Source organism: Hypomesus nipponensis, chromosome 23 (assembly GCF_054491055.1).
Source record: "Hypomesus nipponensis isolate SF chromosome 23, ASM5449105v1, whole genome shotgun sequence".
NCBI lineage: Eukaryota > Metazoa > Chordata > Actinopteri > Osmeriformes > Osmeridae > Hypomesus > Hypomesus nipponensis.
In genome coordinates, this window is record NC_140383.1 from 1,285,040 (window position 1) to 1,305,000 (window position 19,961).

At 49.2% G+C, this 19,961-nt stretch overlaps 1 protein-coding gene across 1 annotated transcript in view; it reads right to left on the bottom strand.

The window, feature by feature from the left end:
* Nucleotides 1-892: 892 nt before the first annotated feature.
* Nucleotides 893-19,961, bottom strand: part of LOC146233281 (tensin-1-like) — a 55,724-nt gene continuing 36,655 nt past the window's right edge. The window contains exons 4-6 of the mRNA XM_084689883.1: nt 10,302-10,340; nt 2,222-2,263; nt 893-984 (exon numbers count right to left, since the gene is read on the bottom strand). Coding sequence (XP_084546009.1) covers nt 937-984; nt 2,222-2,263; nt 10,302-10,340 — 129 coding nt within the window. The 3' untranslated portion in view covers nt 893-936. The remainder of the gene's footprint in view (nt 985-2,221; nt 2,264-10,301; nt 10,341-19,961) is intronic.

Sequence of the window (19,961 nt, forward strand, 5' to 3'; positions counted from 1 at the left end):
CCTCCTCTGAGCTGGGAGGCAGAGAGAGGCATGGTTACCGGAGAGACGTCACGGAAACCGCAGTCCTGACGAACATGATCCAGCCTGGGGGCTGTGTAACAAGCTGTCCTGAACTACACTTCCCATAATGCACTGGCCTCGCCACCCCTGCTATTGTGGGTGCAGGCGTGCAGCCAGGCTCCTGGCCAAGCTTCAGGGTGGAGCAGGGTGCAGCAGGACACAAGCTGCTATGATGGAGCAGGGTGCAGCAGGACACAAGCTGCTATGATGGAGCAGGGTGCAGCAGGACACAAGCTGCTATGATGGAGCAGGGTGCAGCAGGACACAAGCTGCTATGATGGAGCAGGGTGCAGCAGGACACAAGCTGCTATGATGGAGCAGGGTGCAGCAGGACACAAGCTGCTATGATGGAGCAGGGTGGAGCAGGACACAAGCTCCTATGATGGAGCAGGGTGCAGCAGGACACAAGCTGCTATGATGGAGCAGGGTGGAGCAGGACACAAGCTGCTATGATGGAGCAGGGTGGAGCAGGACACAAGCTGCTATGATGGAGCAGGGTGGAGCAGGACACAAGCTGCTATGATGGAGCAGGGTGGAGCAGGACACAAGCTGCTATGATGGAGCAGGGTGAAGCACCGCCTTCTTTCTTTCTTGTATTCACTTTCTGTCTAATACACACACCAACACATGCACAAACAAGCACATTGGTACATTCTCCCTTTACTACACACGCTACACACACGCAACACACATTCCCCCTCAGAAGATGGATTGCATCCCCCCTAAGCAAGACAGGTCTCCCATGATGAGCAGCAAGCTCAGCCTGCTTCACACTGTGCATGGAGCATGCTCACCCAGCCCTGAGGTCATCAGATGGCCAGGATTCACAGGCTGATCCAGGGATTTGAACCGCTGGCATGCTGGGTTTAATATAGCTCACTGTGGGCCAAAATCCCACTGAAGCACTTCCTGTGGTAGATCGTCCTGAAACGATGGAGTGAGAGGGGAGGCCGAGGAAGGGTTAAGGGGCGGGGTGAGGGCTTGTGTTAGTGTAGGGATGTGTGTGTGTGTGTGTCGTGCCTCACAACACATTTACTATGTAAACAACCACACTGCGTAACAAGCATGGCAAGTCATCCTGAAGTTGTGTCGTAGCTCCTGGGATGCAGGCTGTATCTGGCTTTGTGTCGTAGCTCCCAGGGTGTAACAGGATCGGTTCTCTTTCTCTGACTGCTTCTTCTAAATAAGAACCAGTCAGAACCCACAGGATATGTGTCACTGTCAGCCTGTGCTCACTACACAGGACCAATGAGGGATTTGTTTCCATTGGGAGACGTATTAGACAAACACACACTTACGACTGGATACATAGAAACCCACAAAATACAAGCCATAATAGTAACAGTTACTGGAGTAGTAAAAGACATGACTGACTTTAGTGTGTGTGTGTTTGTGGTTGGTTTTATGATTCAGTGTGTGTGTGTGTGTGTGTGGTTGGTTGGTTCTATGCCTTCGTGTTTGTGTGTGTGTCCCTAGAGGTTGTATGGTCAGTGATGCACCCTCTTATGGAATTCAGTTGAAGAGGGACTGAGAGTCTATGTGGTCTTAGCAAAGGACACTTCATCACTTTACAGTTACTCATTCATATGCAGCTGTCTGTATGTATTTATGTAGGTGTGTGTGTGTGTTTGAAATTCCAGTTCATGATTGACTGTGCAGGAGTGGGTGTATTTGCTTTGTTATGACACATTTGTGTGTCAAATTTTGTTTTTACTATGAAAATATACAGTACAAGTTGGTCAACATGTGTATGTGTGTGTGTGTGTGTGTGTAGAATGTGAAGTAATCATGCGATCCAACAGACGGAGAACAGCATGACTAGAACATGTCAAGGTCGTTCCAGCTCGTCCAGAAACGACACAATATTCCATCTCAACGTCACAGACATGTGAAAACCCTGGTCTTATTTCCAGCTCTGACTCAACTGAACTGGACCGCCCTGCTGTCTAGGCCCAGTGGAAGTTTGTCTGGACTTGGACTTTGTAAGTGTACTTGAGAACCTTTTCTGCCTGGGTGGGCAGAGGACTGTGCACAGCCAGCATCTAGATCATCCCAAACCTGAATTTAAAATAAACAGCTCTAATGTGCTCTAAGTTCCAGGTTGCCTGAAACAACCTTGAGTTAAATCCTCTTGTACACCCACACATTGTTTCACACTTACCGTGTTCTCTACATGCTTCAGAGGGATGTCGTGTCCCGGTGCCTACAAGAGACAGACAGAGAGAGAGAAGGTGAGCGCACACATCTTTTCTAACCTCGGTCCAGGGCTATGGTTTAACCCTCTGGCTCAGGTGAGACTGTAGATGCCTGAGAGCAGATTATCAATGTCTATAATTAGTTGGTTGTGAAATCATCCAAGCATGAGCTTGGACACGTCTCAGCTGTGTGGGAACCTCCAACATCACAGAGGTCAATATTTACTCAGATGTCACTTCTCTTCCATTAGCCAGGAGACAGAGAGAGGCTATCTGCTACCGCACACTCCATCACCACCATATACAGCCACGAGAGGGGAGGGGGGAGGAGCAAGAGAGGGGAGCAGGCAAGAACGAGAGGAGGGGGGGAGGAAGAGACGGGAGGAGAAAAAAGGAGGGAGGGAGAGGAGGAAGGACGAAACAGAGGGAAGAGGAAAGGGAGAGAGAGGAGGGAAGGAGAGGTGGGCCAATAACATTGTTCATTTATAAGGGGCCTGACTTGACCCAGAGGAATCCATGATGTCATACGCTAGTGTGTCTGGCTAGCTTCAGAACGAAATCACACACACACACACACCATGATGCAAACACTCAGGAAGAAAGCCCTCCAGGTGAACACATGACTATGACATGCTTCCCTTCTACAGTACTCCGGCTCCCTGTCCAATTAGTGTGAAGTGTTCTGCAAGCTCTGTTGTGAAATGTAGCTTTAGTGCTGCTTCTAAAGTTGTATTTAGGTTACTTTTGCAAGCCAGAGGGGAAATGACAGTCTGTAGCAGAGGCAGCCACCTCCACAACTAGAGACTGAACCACAGAGAGAGAGAGAGAGAGAGAGAGAGAGAGAGAGAGAGAGAGAGAGAGAGAGAGAGAGAGAGAGAGAGAGAGAGAGAGAGAGAGAGAGAGAGAGAGAGAGAGAGAGAGAGAGAGAGAGAGAGAGAGAGAGAGAGAGAGAGAGAGAGAGAGAGAGAGAGAGAGAGAGAGAGAGAGAGAGAGAGAGAGAGAGAGAGAGAGAGAGAGAGAGAGAGAACGGACTGTGTGTCCAAACACTAACTGGTTCTTGGTGGGTCTGACTGCACCTCCAGAAGAGAAAGAGGAGATTTCTTGGAATTGTACAAGAACACATTGCATTGTGATTCCAGAAACACTGGAGTTGAGACTAGGCCAAAGTGTGTAGCTTCGGCAGACACACACACACCCTCACCCAAACAGACAAACACTGTAATAGCATTGTGCAATGCTATGTTGTGGGCAGAGTTGTGAAAGCAGAAATGGTTGTCTGGCATGAGGGGTGTGTGTTTAAAACTTAAGGTTGGATGTAATGTCACAGTGTAGGCTGATCCTACACAGGACACCAGCAGCACAAGACAAGACCCAGAATCTCTCATGAATAAAACGTCTCTACTTGTTGAAAGTTGAAACAAAACATTTGACGCAGGTGTACAAACAAGCACAGCGAATGCATGGAGCTTCAGTAGAACAACATTGCATGGCCTTCTCTGTATGGGGGAACGTGGTGTGCGGACCAGATGTATGTGCATGCAACCCCATCTCTCTGTCACCCCTACCCAACTCCCTATCCGCCCACCATCATCCACCTCTCTCTCCCTCTACCCTCTCCCACCCAGCACATCCCCTTCACAGAGTCACAGAAGTCAAATTACAGCCCGCCGGGGGAAGCGCCCAGAAGAAAGGTGCAGAACAGGGAGTTTCCCTGGGCCGGCCACAGATGGAGCCAAACAGAGGCTCCCTGGAAATGACACACAGCTAAATATAACCCCATCCCAATGCTAGGCAGCTCAGCCAGAGATGGTCAGCCTGTCTCTGTCTGTTCACTGGAGGAATCCATGTGTTTCTGTTCTGACTAAGGGTGTGCTACCATTCCTCTCCCTCTCCCTTCTCTCTCCCTCTTCTCTCTCCCTTCTCTCTCCCTTCTCTGCCTCTCTCACTCAAAACGTTTTCCACATTGAGTACTTCATGAGGACTCTGTACTTGACTGTACTCTATTTTAGGCTTCTCTGTTCTCCTCTACCTAAAAAAGGTTTGACAAAACATTAGAATAACAAAAACAAACGTAAAAAAGTTAATTAAAAACAAAGTGTGGTGTGTGTGAAAATAAATGTATAAAAATAAACAGTTTGAACAGGTTGAAAAAATATTTTCTATATTGTCTGTCAATAAGTACTCCAGGCGAATGCTATTATCAATAGTGTATTATTGTATAATGTGAGGTCCAACAGGTAGTAGTAATGGCTACTTTTTACTTTAGTATTTGTCATAGCCTACACTTCTTTACTTTAACTTGAGTGAAAAAGTGTAGTCAGTACTTTTACCAGAATCTTTTTAAAAATGAGTATCTGTACTTCAACTTCAGTGAAGAATATGTGTACTTTTGCATCTCTGGTTGTATTCCACGTGCTTGGCTGGAGTGGAACAGTACAAAGTGTGCAGTCAAAGCTCATTCCTGTGCATCCAGGAGCCCCGTGTTGTTTTAGACTGGCTCCTATGTGATTATACTCCCTCTGAGCTGATACATCCAAACTCATTTGAGATCCGCTTGAAGCTGCACACCACTCCATTTCATGTAGAAAGAGGGGGGGTTAAACGGCTCCGTAAACGCACAATTGCAGGCTATATACCCCTAAATCATATTCTGAAAGCCTAATTTGCTGAGTATGAAACACATTTTTAAAAACCTCGACGTTTTTAAAGCATTTTCACATGCCTTGCCCCGGGCTGCAGATTTATGCCCCAATGAAAATTCCTTAAAGCAGGCAGGTAGGTGGAACAGAGGGATCCCATCATGGAAGCCTGGCCTGCTCAGCTAGGACTCCACACAGCCCTCTGTTTGTCTGACTTGTTCTTGTTATTTGCAAGTGGAAGTGAGAGAACAGAAAGACACAAAGACCTGAGAGAGAGAGAGATTTGGAGGGTTGGAACAAGGGAGTTAATGTATACTGTGTGTACGCCCCCTTTTGGCTGCCAAGAGAACTGCAAGTGTGGTGTAAACCAGGAAAGTTTGAAACAACTTGTAACAGAGACATAAATATTGCCTTTTAAAAATATCAACTGAGCTCCAAAAAAACTGAAATATTACCTGTGTATCACCTTTTCAAGCATTTATCACTTACAATATAGTGAACACTGTTTGTTAACGGACAAACAGAACTGTTTATGAGAGAGCGGACAGATGTTTTTAGCAGTAACAGAAATCCCCCTTGAGTCCACCGTGTCTACAGACCAAAAAAGGCATTTCTGGTCGCCTCACCCTGAGGGCGTCCTCACAGCCAACTGCAGGAGGGTCTAAGAGTCACTGCTTTCATCACCAGGCAATGTGGAGAATGTGACGCTTGATATACAAAAGGATCCTGGAATTTGTTTGGATGTGGACTGCCATGGGAGATAGTTAGCAGTGTGTGCAGAGCCAGCAGACGCACATACACACACAGGTGTGAGAAGTGTGCACAAACAAACTCCAACAGACGCGTACCGTGACGTCCACCAATAAACCCATCCTTGTGAACATGCTGAGGTGAGCTCCACACCTCAGATGATGTGTTCATCCAGACAGCACTGAGGACCTCCACACTCACATCTTCAGCTTGTGGAAACATGTTACTCAAACCACAGCCAATTTACTTTCCAGTAATGCACCTTTAGAAGCTTTAGAACCCCCCCACACCCACACACACCCACACACAGTCACACACCCTCACACAAACTCATCCAGGCATGTGTGTGTGTGCATGCTCAGCAGTGAGATGTAAACACTGCTGTGGGAGGGGGTGTGGCCCCTGGACCGCCTGTCCCCAGGGGTTACCATGGAAACATTCCAGAGGGAAGGAATTCTGAGAGGAGGGAGTGAGCGTCCTGCAATGAGAAGACCCCGGGTCCTCCAGCGTCCCTACGTGACCTTTGACCCAGCGGTTCTCACAGGGACTATGTCCGGTTACCCCCCCCCCCACACACATACACACACACCAAAATAGACCCCTCCACTACCTCACATTATGTAACCAAGGCTGTTCCAGCCTGCTAGGGACTCTTGGGGATGAGTGACTATAAACAACTGTGAGAAGAGGGAGGGGAATGTTAGTCTGCTCAATCTCACTTGTGTGGAATGTCCTCTCTCCTGTCTCTCTCAAACACACAATATCCCCCTCTCCCTCTCCTACTCTCTCTCTCTCTCTCTCTCTGTCTCTCTCTCTGTCTCTCTCTCTCGCATACATGTCCTATTAAGGCAAAATACAGCCTCAGCATTCACAGGTGATGACGATACATGATTAATAAGACAGCTCATTAAGATCACCAGAGAGGTAAAACAAGGGGTAACATTGTCCTCCTGCCAACTGTGACCTAGCTCGCACGACGCTGCCAAAACCAGGAAATATGAAGAATGTTCTGGGTGCCGCACTGTGCTCTCTGAGGAAATGCCAACAGCAGACCAACCTTCTATTGAACTGGGAATCTAAATATCCATAGCACAATAGTTGTACCTGTAGTTGTAACTACAGGACTGTAGTTCATCAGCAGACTCTCCCCCAGAGAGAGGAAGTTTCTGTTGAGACCCTCTCAAACAACATCTTTCATGCAGTTCTTCTTTTAAACTGACAGCAGCACAACAGCACCATCAATCGCACTGAAAGCTTTCATCTTGCGTGTGTTTTATATTACGCACATGCACTCTGCAGATCTACAAACCTGTCTGTCTTACAAACCGCCAGCTGTCGTTCAGCAGGGGTAAACACCCACCCAGCCAGCCCTCCCTGCCCTCCCCATACACACACACACACACACAGCCAGCCCTCCCTGCCCTCCCCATACACACACACACAGCCAGCTCTACCTGCCCCCCCCACACACACACACATGCCACAGAGATAGACATCACTTATCATGCGATAGCGCTTGTATACAGAACATAATAGGCCACATCAGCCAAGTATGTGCAGCTATAAACATCAGGCTAATTGAAGAGATCTTGCCCATCTTTCTCTCGTAGTTCAAGTCATCAGACAGAACTGCAGTGGAGCCACAGCCTCACAGAAGCCGTGTGTGTTCTGTCTCTGGTGAGCTGTCTGATCCAGGAGTCACGAGGTATTGAATGGATGCTGGTGAATTAGTGTCCCAGGTGTATGATTAAAGGGTGTGCTTGTGGGGAATGTGTGTGGGTGTGTGGTGTATGTGTGTCAGTAAGTGTGTGCTTCTGGGAGCGTGTGTGGGTGAGTGTGTGCGTGTGTTTGGGTGTCTGTCTGCGTGATTGGATTCCTACCACATCATGAGCCTATCAACCCATAATAGTCCTTTCTCTTTCTGCCTCCCCCCTCCCCCCTCCTCCTCCCCCCTCCTCCCCCCTCTCCCCCTCCTCCCCCTCCTCCCTGGCTCCTCTGGGTAAGGCCAGTGGTTCCTGGCAGACCAGGAGCTGACATGAGGACATGCCAGAGGAATGCATCCCAGAGTGCTCCACAGCAAGCCTTCAGCGGACCTCCTGGGGAGATATCACTCTTAGATATCACTCCATGACTGGATGTTACTACCAACTGTCATCGCCCGGCCAACAGGCTCGGTCACACACACACTGAACTGCACACCAATGTGCCGTTAGGATTTGGCTTACAGCTAAATGAGCTCAAATACAATAAATGGATGTCTGTCTCCAAGTTATGAACCATTCTGTCAGGTAAGCCGGCCTGCCTGCCTGCCTGCCTGCCTGCCTGCCTGCCTGCCTGCCTGCCTGCCTGCCTGCCTGCCTGCCTGCCTGCCTGCCTGCCTGCCTGCCTGCCTGCCTGCCTGCCTGCCTGTCTGCATGTCTGCCAGCCTGCATGTCTGTCTGTCTGTCTGTGTGTCAGTGGTACATTCTGATTGGTCGAGTTTGAAGACAGCCAATCAGTAACTAGGTGAACTTGTAGCCCGTGTCAGGAGATAAAGCAGCGTATCCATGGTAACGGCTGAGTGTGACTTTGTGATGTCAGTCGCCCTAGGTGCAGAGGAGAGGGGATAGTTCAACTCTGCTGGGGGAATCAATCATTAGCAACACCCCCAATGCCCACCTCGTCCCTCTCACATGGCCACACACACACATGCACACACATGCCCGGACTTGTTACTGTACAGTACTTGAAATCACAAATGTACATGATCTTGTGTGTCTTCTATGGCAATTGTTTAAGAGAGGCACAACCACACGCACGCCTGGTGAAACAGCTAGTGGTGGGGCTGTGCAGGTGTGGAGCTAACATCTCCTCCCAGTTTCCCCAACACAGACACACACAGCCTGGGTGGACCCACTGGGTGGACACACTGGGTGGACACACTGGGTGGACCCACTGGGTGGACACACTGGGTGGACCCACTGGGTGGACACACTGGGTGGACCCACTGGGTGGACACACTGGGTGGACCCACTGGGTGGACCCACTGGGTGGACACACTGGGTGGACCCACTGGGTGGACACACAGCCTGGGTGGACACACTGGGTGGACCCACTGGGTGGACACACTGGGTGGACCCACTGGGTGGACACACTGGGTGGACCCACTGGGTGGACACACTGGGTGGACACACTGGGTGGACCCACTGGGTGGACCCACTGGGTGGACACACTGGGTGGACCCACTGGGTGGACACACTGGGTGGACACACTGGGTGGACACACAGCCTGGGTGGACACACTGGGTGGACCCACTGGGTGGACACACTGGGTGGGCACACTGGGTGGACACACTGGGTGGACACACTGGGTGGGCACACTGGGTGGACACACTGGGTGGACACACTGGGTGGGCACACTGGGTGGGCACACTGGGTGGGCACACTGGGTGGACACACTGGGTGGACACACTGGGTGGACACACTGGGTGGACACACTGGGTGGACACACTGGGTGGACACACTGGGTGGACCCACTGGGTGGACACACTGGGTGGACACACAGCCTGGGTGGACACACTGGGTGGGCACACTGGGTGGACACACTGGGTGGACACACAGCCTTCTCCCTCGTGTCTTCACAGGAGTTCCCGCTCCTCCTGAGCTCAGCCTCTCTTCGCTCGTAAAGTGCCATGTGTGTTTTACATCTTAGCTCATCTCGTTTAAGTGGCCAATCCTCAGCATTAATGCTGTAATACACGCCTCTAGGGTTCGCAGTGCTGGGCGAGGAGGGAGGGAGGGAAAACAGCCTGGGAGGGAATTGCATGAGTTACCTTCCTCAACCTGGAGCCAAGAGATTATTGGGGCACCAATGGGACAGTACTAACACACACACACAGCACACACAACACAAACTACACATCCTTTCATGCAACAGCTTGATACAGCCTCCATAAAGCCTCTATTGTCACAACATTGCGCGTTGGCGTGTGGCTCTTTCTACTGGTCTCACTAACCACCTGGTCACTAACCACCTGGTTTCCCACCAGCGCGATACACAGCGACTCTGCACGCCATTGGGAGCTCCGTGTGTGAAGCTGCAGCCTGAACAGTGCTATACCTGGTGTACAGTACTGTGCTCTGTGACAGTACTGTGCTCTGTGACAGTGCTGTGCTCTGTGACAGTGCTGTGCTCTGTGACAGTGCTGTGCTCAGTGACGGTGCTGTGCTCTGTGACAGTGCTGTACTCTGTGACAGTGCTGTACTATGTGACAGTACTGTACTCTGTGACAGTGCTGTGCTCTGTATACAGTGAGACTTTGACGTTGTGTGGAGCGGTAAAGAGAAAGGACACACAAGCCTGTTCTTGCTTGCCAAAGATTCAAGTCCATTTATACACAGTAGAACTAAGCCAGGGAGCCAATCATCAGGTCAGCAGAGAACCTCAAACCAAGACCAAAAAAGGGAATGCCGAGCCCTGATGTTGTTTTTATTACCATCGCACAATCACTGGATAACCATGAGAATTCCCCAGCATGGCTTCATGTTGTTCTACAGGGCAAAAGCACGCTGCATGGGAACAGCCTTCCTGACCATCCACAGAAAGGACTGTTGTGTTCAGGAAGTCAACAGGGAACAGAAACAGTTTGATCTGATAGTGTGTAAATCACTTGTCTTACCAGCTCATAGTTGGTTGCAGGAACACAGGATGTGGATACCTGGGGAACAGAGAACACAGCATGGTCAACACTGGAGATCAGAATACACGCTTCTAACACAGAGCAGGCTGTTACCCTGCGTCTACTGTCAACAGCAGATATAGTTAGAACAGCAGATATGGTTATAACTATCTGTAATCCAAAGTGCGTGCACCTTGTTCAGCACATGACACACACCGGAAAACGTCTTAATACAATTATTGAATAACAGAAGCAAGAGAGGTTAGTACAGGCAACAGACATCATGGATTAAAACCATGAAAATAAATCTTGTCTTGTCCAGTATATTGTTCTCTCATGAAAGCTGAACAAATCACATTGGGTCCAGGCTAAGAGGCAACAGCAGGGTACCAATCGAGCCTTTGTAACTGACCTAACTTTGATCAAACGACACACTACACTTAACTTTCTCTTCCGCATGACATGATGAGACACTTGCAAACTTCCCACATCAAGCGTCCAGTCAAACACTTTCAACAGATGACCAAATAATCATCAAGGGTCGTCATCTTTGCACCAGCCTTGGGAAGTGAATTATGTTTAAAGGAGATTTTAGAGCTTCAGTCCACTAGAACTCATGATCTTCTAGCGCCCGCGCTAATCCCATTAGCGCTTTGAAAGATGCTGCTATCTATCCCAGAGTTCCAAGCTAACTCACAGAGACTGCAGGGGACAAACAGGAAGAGGAAGATCATAACCAAGTCAAACAGAACATTGAGATGGACTGCTTCCAGAGAAGCTGATGATGATCAACACCCAGACAGGATGATGTCACCAGAGGGCTGTCTCTGGCCATGTGCCAGACAGGATGCTGTCACCAGAGGGCTGTCTCTGGCCATGTGCCAGACAGGATGCTGTCACCAGAGGACTGTCTCTGGCCATGTGCCTGACAGGATGCTGTCACCAGAGGGCTGTCTCTGGCCATGTGCCAGACAGGATGCTGTCACCAGAGGGCTGTCTCTGGCCATGTGCCAGACAGGATGCTGTCACCAGAGGGCTGTCTCTGGCCATGTGCCAAACCAGCATCATTACTGAATGAGGCAGCTCGCTTGTCTAATCGTTCAGGCAATTTTGTTTGTGGTGGAGACATTTTCCAGCTTTAATCCAGTATGATTGTTTCAGGTTGTCAAACTGCTATGATTTGTACACGTTTTGGAGCTAAACAGATCATAAACTCTCTTTGTGTCCTTACATACCTGTCAGCGCTAAGGCTATCTCTCTTTTAGCGCTGATAAGTTAGTCCTCGGTTATCAGCCCTGTTAACCTTTAAAACATCCCTCCATACAGAGAGGCCAATCCCTAACTAATTGAACCCTAAAGCTGGACGCAGGACTGCTGTGTTCTTCAAGTCTGTTCTGTGTTAAGGTTAGAGCGAGCACATTCCTATCTGTCCACAAAGCCCTCCTCAGCCAATAACTCTACCCCACTTGAAACTATCTTAACTTTCTATACGAGTCTAACAAGACAATAACTTTCTGCTAACACAATGCAAAGTTCTCTCAAACAAAAAGCCCAACACCACAAATCTCTCACAGCGGAGAGTAAACTAAAGTTTATCCCCTTATTTTTTGCTTCATGGATCCGCATTTCTAAGACTAGATCTTTGCACAGCCACCAGAAAGTCACACACAATAGCTTAGAATCAAATGCATTCCCCCGTCCTGCTTGAATCCATTCCATTGTGTTAGTCTTAAATCTCTATTGACATGTGCTTTGCATATTACCACTGAGGACAGCATGACAAATACATATCGTTTTGAGTTATACAAGTTAGCTCCCCGGATATATTTATATAAGTTATTTAAAAAAAAATAGATTTAGCAAAGACATCCAATCCAAGAGAGTATATAAAACCTGCATTTATTGTTGTATTGTTTCAGTAACTAAAAGCATCCTAATACTCGTCACTGTGATTAACAGCAACAGGATGTTTCCGAAACATGTGACATCCTATGGCTAGCTTGTGATCAGACTGGGGGGTGGCTGTGTCCCAGCTAGCCAGACTAGCGGCAGCACATCTAAAAGGCTCCCTGGACAGGGGCCATCAGGGAGTGAGGGGGGGCCCAGTGGAATTAGGATGCTGGAGGATGCATGAGTCATCTTGGGTCATCTGAGACAAGTTCTCTCCTGGGGGGCCAACACCTAACCCTAACGGAATCCAGCGCCGCTACTGTAGTCCTAAACAGGAAGCACCGCTTCTGTAGTCCTAAACAGGAAGTGCTCTGTTCTGATCTAAATCACATCCACGGTTACCAGAGTCTGTGGATAGACCATGACGAGATGCTGATGCAATTTCCAGCGAGGTGCTGGGAGATACAACAAGTAGATGTTCCCCAGACGAGGCCTCGCTCGTGTATCTGAAGGGACCCGGGCGCACGGCTCAGATGGAATGTGGCGTGAGAAACACCGTCTGGAGTCTTGAGGGGTGCTGGAATTTGACAGGGTACAGAATCTCTGCCTGCTTCTAATCCCCACCCTCCAGCTCTCCTCCTCTCCCCACCATCTTCTTGCTTTGTGACAGCCTGACCTCCCCCCTCCATGCCTCCCCCCTCCATGCCTCCCCCCTCCATGCCGTCCCCCTCTATGCCGTCCCCCTCTATGCCTCCCCCCTCCATGCCTCCCCCCTCCATGCCTCCCCCCTCCATGCCTTCCCCCTCCATGCCTCCCCCCTCCATGCCTTCCCCCTCCATGCCTCCCCCCTCCATGCCGTCCCCCTCCATGCCTCCCCCCTCCATGCCTCCCCCCTCCATGCCGTCCCCCTCCATGCCTCCCCCCTCCATGCCTTCCCCCTCCATGCCTCCCCCCTCCATGCCTCCCCCCTCCATGCCTCCCCCCTCCATGCCTCCACCCTCCACCAGGGGCCACGGGAGAGTCTCAACCCCAGTTCCCTGCTCCCTCCTTGGGTCTGGTCCACCTCATCCCCTCCACCCTCCTTCCCCCTCCACCCTCAAGCTAATGCTGCTGACAGCTAGTCCACCTGCAATCAATAACCCTTCCAACACCTTCTGGTTTCCCCCCCCACAAACACACACACACACACACACACACACACACTTCTCACTTTGAGGAATGTCAAACATGGTATAGGTAAGTGTTGGGGCGAAAAAGAGGTCAACGATTCATTAACACTTGGAAATGGTAATAAAGGCCAAAGATCAATATAGCTAATATTAGAGGTTAATTGCAAAGGTCGGTCTGTTCGCTGTAAGTAGTCAATCATATGGGGGGGGGGGGGTGTAAAGCTTAAAGGTTACTTCTATGGAATATTAGCACCGCTGGAAGGGAGTTAATGTAGAAAAGACAAAAAGGCTTCTCCGGAAAATGTGGTAAATGACCCTAAAAGGTCTGTGCCCATTCACCTCAGGACAAAGGTCACGCAGCTCTACAAACAGACAGCCAAGAGGACATGTTTATTACGCAATTATTTAGTGTGTAAGAATCCCAAAAATGGATGACATTTAGCTTTATTAACTTGCAAATCTGTGGCCCCCCCCTCCTCCCCCACAGCGCGGAGGTTAGTCCCTCTCTCGTAGCAGGCAGACTGAGCAGGCTGTCCACCCACACAGGAATAGCTGGCATTCTGACGTATGTTAAGCAGCTATTTCTTCAATGTTACAAAGGGCCCAGCGAGCAGGAACTCTGCATCGCCGTGTTTCCTGGCAGGTGTTCAAGGCCTTCTGAAAAACACAGGGACGCTTTATCCTCAGCAGGGCAGGTGGGCTCTTCCAAATGGGACAACCACAGGTCAAATGTTGGGTAGCCACGGTGTGAAAATATCACACACCCTCTAAAACCTCTTGGAAGACAGGCAGAGATGTAACCAGAGGTGCTAATGGATTTGGAAGTGGAGGATTGAACTAAATGACTCCCGAACGGTGAAGCGATTTGGCTGTTCTGGACTATTTCTATATTTGTACAATGTTCAAAGCAAGTCACAAAAACATCCCTGAGCAAGTGTCCTTGCATCTGGCCTTGGCTCCCTCCTCAACTCAGAGCTGGTCTAATGGACTGAGTTCCAGGAACAACACCTCAATCTACTGTAATTCAACATGTAATCTCTTCCCCATGTCAGTACCTGTCTGTAGAGGATGTGTTCTCAATGGGGAATGGAGGAGTGTCGAGGAGGTTTCCAACCCTCCCAGGGAACAGTTTGTGGAACACAAAAGCTTTGTCAGGGCTGAGTGTGTGTGTGTGTGTGGGGGGGGGGGGGTCACAAGCGTGTGTTGATAATGTTGGAGAGCACAAGTGAGAGTAATACGATAAAGGCTAATTGTCTTGGTGCATTCCGAGCATGCTTGGGTTAACAGCATTAAAGCTCAGCCCATTTCCTCGTGGACAAATGTTCATGTCAACCAAGCTTCCATCTTTGCTGGAAGCTTCCAACCAACACTACTTTCAACCGTGCCTGTCCAGATACAGCCCTGCTGCGTGACATCACCAGGCTAGGATCCATCTGGGCTCGCAGCATCGGGGGGAACAAAACAGTTTCTGACCAAACAGTTGAGGTTCACATTTTTCAACAACTGGAAATGGCAGTTTAGCTTTTGTACCTCAGAACGATCAATCTAAAAACATATTTAGAAATGATCATTTTCTTTAAGGATTGCTTGAGGCACAATAATGTGAGGTTCCTGCACTTCGAGCTACACAGGGGCAGTATGTTTTAATGCTAGCGAGAGAGAGAGAGAGAGAGAGAGAGGGAGAGGGAGAGGGAGAGGGAGAGGGAGAGGGAGAGGGAGAGGGAGGGAGGGAGGGAGGGAGGGAGGGAGGGAGGGAGGGAGGGAGGGAGGGAGGGAGGGAGGGAGGGAGGGAGGGAGGGAGGGAGGGAGGGAGGGAGGGAGAGAGAGAGAGGGAGAGGGAGAGGGAGAGGGAGAGGGAGAGGGAGAGGGAGAGGGAGAGGGAGAGGGAGAGGGAGAGGGAGAGGGAGAGGGAGGGAGAGGGAGAGGGAGAGGGAGAGGGAGAGAGGGAGAGGGAGAGAGAGAGAGGGTCCATCCCTGCCCAGAGTCTCCATCTCCGTCGCTGGCACTAACACTGAACCATCCCCGAGTGCTTTCATGTTTATCCAGACCCTTCCACTTCCATGCATCTGGCAGGTCCGAACACAAGAATTTGGTGTGCAAATTCAATTTAGCAGCAGTAACCAGTACCAGAGGGCTTTCTGCTGCCAGGGTAGTGGAGGTGCCTGGGCCAGGCTGGGTATAAACAACGCAGGTGAACACGCCTTCTCTCTCTGAGGAACATGCCACAGGATCGATGCTTGAGATGTCTGTTTGTCCTCTTCTCTTGTCATGTGGACATATCCCCCTGACCGCCAAGCTTGGCCCTTCATTTGCTGACTACAGCCTGGACCCTTGGAACATCTACCCAAACATGTTATTCCATGATTTACACAAAGGCTCAAAACTAGTGCTGTCAGTTTAACGCGTTATTAACGGCGTTAACGCAAACCCAAATTAACGGCGTCAATTTTCTTATCGCGCGATTAACGCTCTTTTTGGCCTTGCAGACTTTGTAGTTTTTTTCACATGCTGTTGCAACAATTACCGACTTTAGAAAAACTACAACACCACACCGGATCTAGCTAGACCGGAAACAAAACAACAGGCGCGCCACAAACACAGCCGGCTAAAGAGAAACAAACACTTGTTTGGCTTGCGAGCCGGCTAAAGAGTAGTAGCAGAGCCCGTTTACGGATATTAGACATTCTCTTGTAGTAGGCTAACGTTACGTTTTGAGTGGATGGCGAGTGCGAGATGCCGAAATGGATGCCAATAAGATTCTGAATGGAGAGTTTACTTAGACCAGTGATCTGTGTGTTTTGTCGTTGTAAACTGAGCTATCATCGCAGCACGTCCAGTCTGAAATACCACTTGATGGCCAAGCACACAGCTGATGCGAATTCTCCGCCCCCTCGTCAAAGCCAGGCGATTGCAATGTTGTTTTCAATAAAAAAATTATTGGCACGAAGCAATCCGAACCACTTTTCCATGTTGATAAGAGCATTAAAATTTGAAAAAAAGAATGTGACAAAAAGAAATCAAGGGACATTGAGAATAGATTAAAATGTGCGATTAATTGTGATTAATCGCGAGTTAACTATGACATTAATGCGATTAATCGCGATTAAATATTTTAATCGTTTGACAGCACTACTCAAAACAAATCATTTGTAACAAATTGTTATGTTTTGGGGAGTAATTTTTTGTCAGGCCCCCAACACTTTCCTCTAGCAAGGAGATTTCTGCTGATTAAACCTAAGACATTATACTTTACATTTATTACATTTATTATTGCCTTCTGCTTCACTCCTGATCAGTATCTGAATGTTCCCACCATCATTAGAAGTAGTTCCAACGTTTCCTCCCATCTCAAACTGGTAAACACTGCTTTAGTACATCTCAACATTCCTCTTATGAAAACCTTTCCCTGTCACACCAGCTCTCTCCCATCCTTCACTGCCTCAGTTCACACTATTCATCTTTATACGATCCAGCATAGCAAGGACGTCAAAATCAATCACCGTCCTTAAACATGCTTTAGGACGTCTTAAGTTGTTTTGGCAGTGAACGCTCTGAGACTGGACATCTATCCACGCTGTGTTTCTGTCCTGCTGTGGCTCTGACAGACCTGCTGTGGAGTCTCACTCCATCAGCGCATGGCAGACGTGGAGAAGATACAGCCTGTTTCTTTTGTTAAGGAGTGTATGAGGCCAATGTTCCCTCTCCCTCTCTCTCCTCTTCTCTCCCTACCTCTCTTTATCTCCTCCTCTCCTCCCAAGACTCTGCAGAGCAGAGTGTGTTTACTGGAGGGTGATTTGCACCATTATCATGACTTTCTTCTTGTCTGGCGACTAGCCAAAAGGCTGAGCGCCATGGAGAAGTGAGAAGAGGGGGAGAGCAGGGAGATTGAGAAAGGAAAGAGTAATTAAGGATGAAGAGATCCAGTAGATAAACAGCAGATACAGTAGAGATGAATGGGCAGAGATACAGGCAGATGATATGCTACCAAGAATGAAGGAGGGATGAGATTCTGTACCAGATAGAGAAGAAAGAAAACACCAGGAGGAAATCCTCCTCTCTAAATCCAGTGAGGGAAGCCTTGAGAAGAGCCAGAGGTTAATCTGGAATCACGAGGGGACTTAGGAGCAACTGAGGGCTTTTATTGAAAGCCAAACCACTTCTCAACAATATGTCTGCAACACCAGAGGCCCCACAGTTACACTGGGAGTCAAGTTGGTCGTTTTATGGATTAAGGGCTTGATGTTTTGGAAAAAGTGGCAGATGACAGGACAAATGAATCATTTGGCATTATATGATGTAATGTATACTGAATGTGCTTACAGTGGGTTTATTGTACTGATAGTCTTTTATGGTCTGACTCCTGATCCCAGAGTCTTAACATTAATGTGGTGCCGGTATACAAGAAACTAACGTGCATTATATCACTCTGTAAACTGATAATGTAATACAATACTCAAACAAGTCTGACATTTCTGAACACAAAACCTGGACAAAAAATGTTTTTAAACCAACTTCTGACTGCACTGCATATGTTGAATAATGACGTGTAGCGTGTTCAAAGAACATCATCGTAGCTTGGCTTTATCTGCGAGATCTGGGGCAAGCTGAGATGGATCTGATGCGTTTAGAACGTTAGAGAAGAGTTACGAGGCGAGACCAGGAGAGCAGGACAGTGGTTGACTGGCAGGTGGGCTGGCTGGCTGGCTGGCTGGATGGCTGGCTGGCTGACTGGCTGGATCCACATGTGCTCCTTGAGACACCTGGCTTCAGACTGACTCCACTCTCATGGGTTAGGGTTAACCCTGATCAGACTGACTCCACTCTCATGGGTTAGGGTTAACCCTGATCAGACTGACTCCACTCTCATGGGCTAGGGTTAACCCTGATCAGACTGACTCCACTCTCATGGGTTAGGGTTAACCCTGATCAGACTGACTCCACTCTCATGGGTTAGGGTTAACCCTGATCAGACTGACTCCACTCTCATGGGTTAAGGTTAACCCTGATCAGATTGACTCCACTCTCATGGGTTAGGGTTAACCCTGATCAGACTGACTCCACTCTCATGGGCTAGGGTTAACCCTGATCAGACTGACTCCACTCTCATGGGTTAGGGTTAACCCTGATCAGATTGACTCCACTCTCATGGGTTAGGGTTAACCCTGATCAGACTGACTCCACTCTCATGGGCTAGGGTTAACCCTGATCAGACTGACTCCACTCTCATGGGTTAGGGTTAACCCTGATCAGACTGACTCCACTCTCATGGGTTAGGGTTAACCCTGATCAGACTGACTCCACTCTCATGGGTTAGGGTTAACCCTGATCAGACTGACTCCACTCTCATGGGTTAGGGTTAACCCTGATCAGACTGACTCCACTCTCATGGGTTAGGGTTAACCCTGATCAGACTGACTCCACTCTCATGGGTTAGGGTTAACCCTGATCTGCTGCATCTGTCCTCTGAGAAGAGCTTCTCATCCAGGTGGGTGTGTGTCTTCCACACGAGAACATCCACACATGCTTTCACATTCACACGCCTCACACATGCACTCAAATAAACATGCATGCACGCACGCACACACACAAACACACACACAAATAATCACAACCCTGTTTAACATACATGTACCGAACTGAATATTTTAGACTGATACTGCTCCACTACGGACAAAGACGCGATATGTGAGCTGCATTAATCACTGCTCAGGTTTCCAGAACAAACATTGAAATGTTGAGAATGGAGGGAACATGCCCATCAGTGGAAAATCATTCATTTATCAGCGGAGGTCCTGCATTGGAATTGTGTAATTTTTACACACACACTCACACACACACACTCTCTCCAAACAGTCTGCCTGACTCAGCAACATGGCATGCACCTTTTCAAAAGGACAGAGTGTGATAAAGTCCGACACACATGGCAGCATGTTGTGGTGAGGTACATCTAACTCCTCTTTCAGCCACCTCAGTGGTGAATGTGTGAACAGGCCTGCTCAGGAGCAGTCTATAGCGTGACGCAGACACTGCTCTCTGTCCTCTGGATGGTGAGGGTCAGCTTCAGGAGCAGTCTGCAGCGTGACGCAGACACTGCTCTCTGTCCTCTGGATGGTGAGGGTCAGCTTCAGGAGCAGTCTGCAGCGTGACGCAGACACTGCTCTCTGTCCTCTGGATGGTGAGGGTCAGCTTCAGGAGCAGTCTGCAGCGTGACGCAGACACTGCTCTCTGTCCTCTGGATGGTGAGGGTCAGCTTCAGGAGCAGTCTGCAGCGTGACGCAGACACTGCTCTCTGTCCTCTGGATGGTGAGGGTCAGCTTCAGGAGCAGTCTGCAGCGTGACGCAGACACTGCTCTCTGTCCTCTGGATGGCGAGGATCTGCCACGCCGGCAGGACAGGAAGCTGGCCTCCGGAGTTTCCTGTCTTTATTTGACGACCGAGCCCCCATCAATCAACCCGGAAAAGCAAACACAAACACAGGGGGTTTCTTGCTGTAGCCGTGGAAACGGGGCTTGTTTTCCATAAGCATTCCTGAGGGGGGCCTGATGAGGGGGGTCTGATGAGGGGGGCCTGATGAGGGGGGCCTGATGAGGGGGGCCTGATG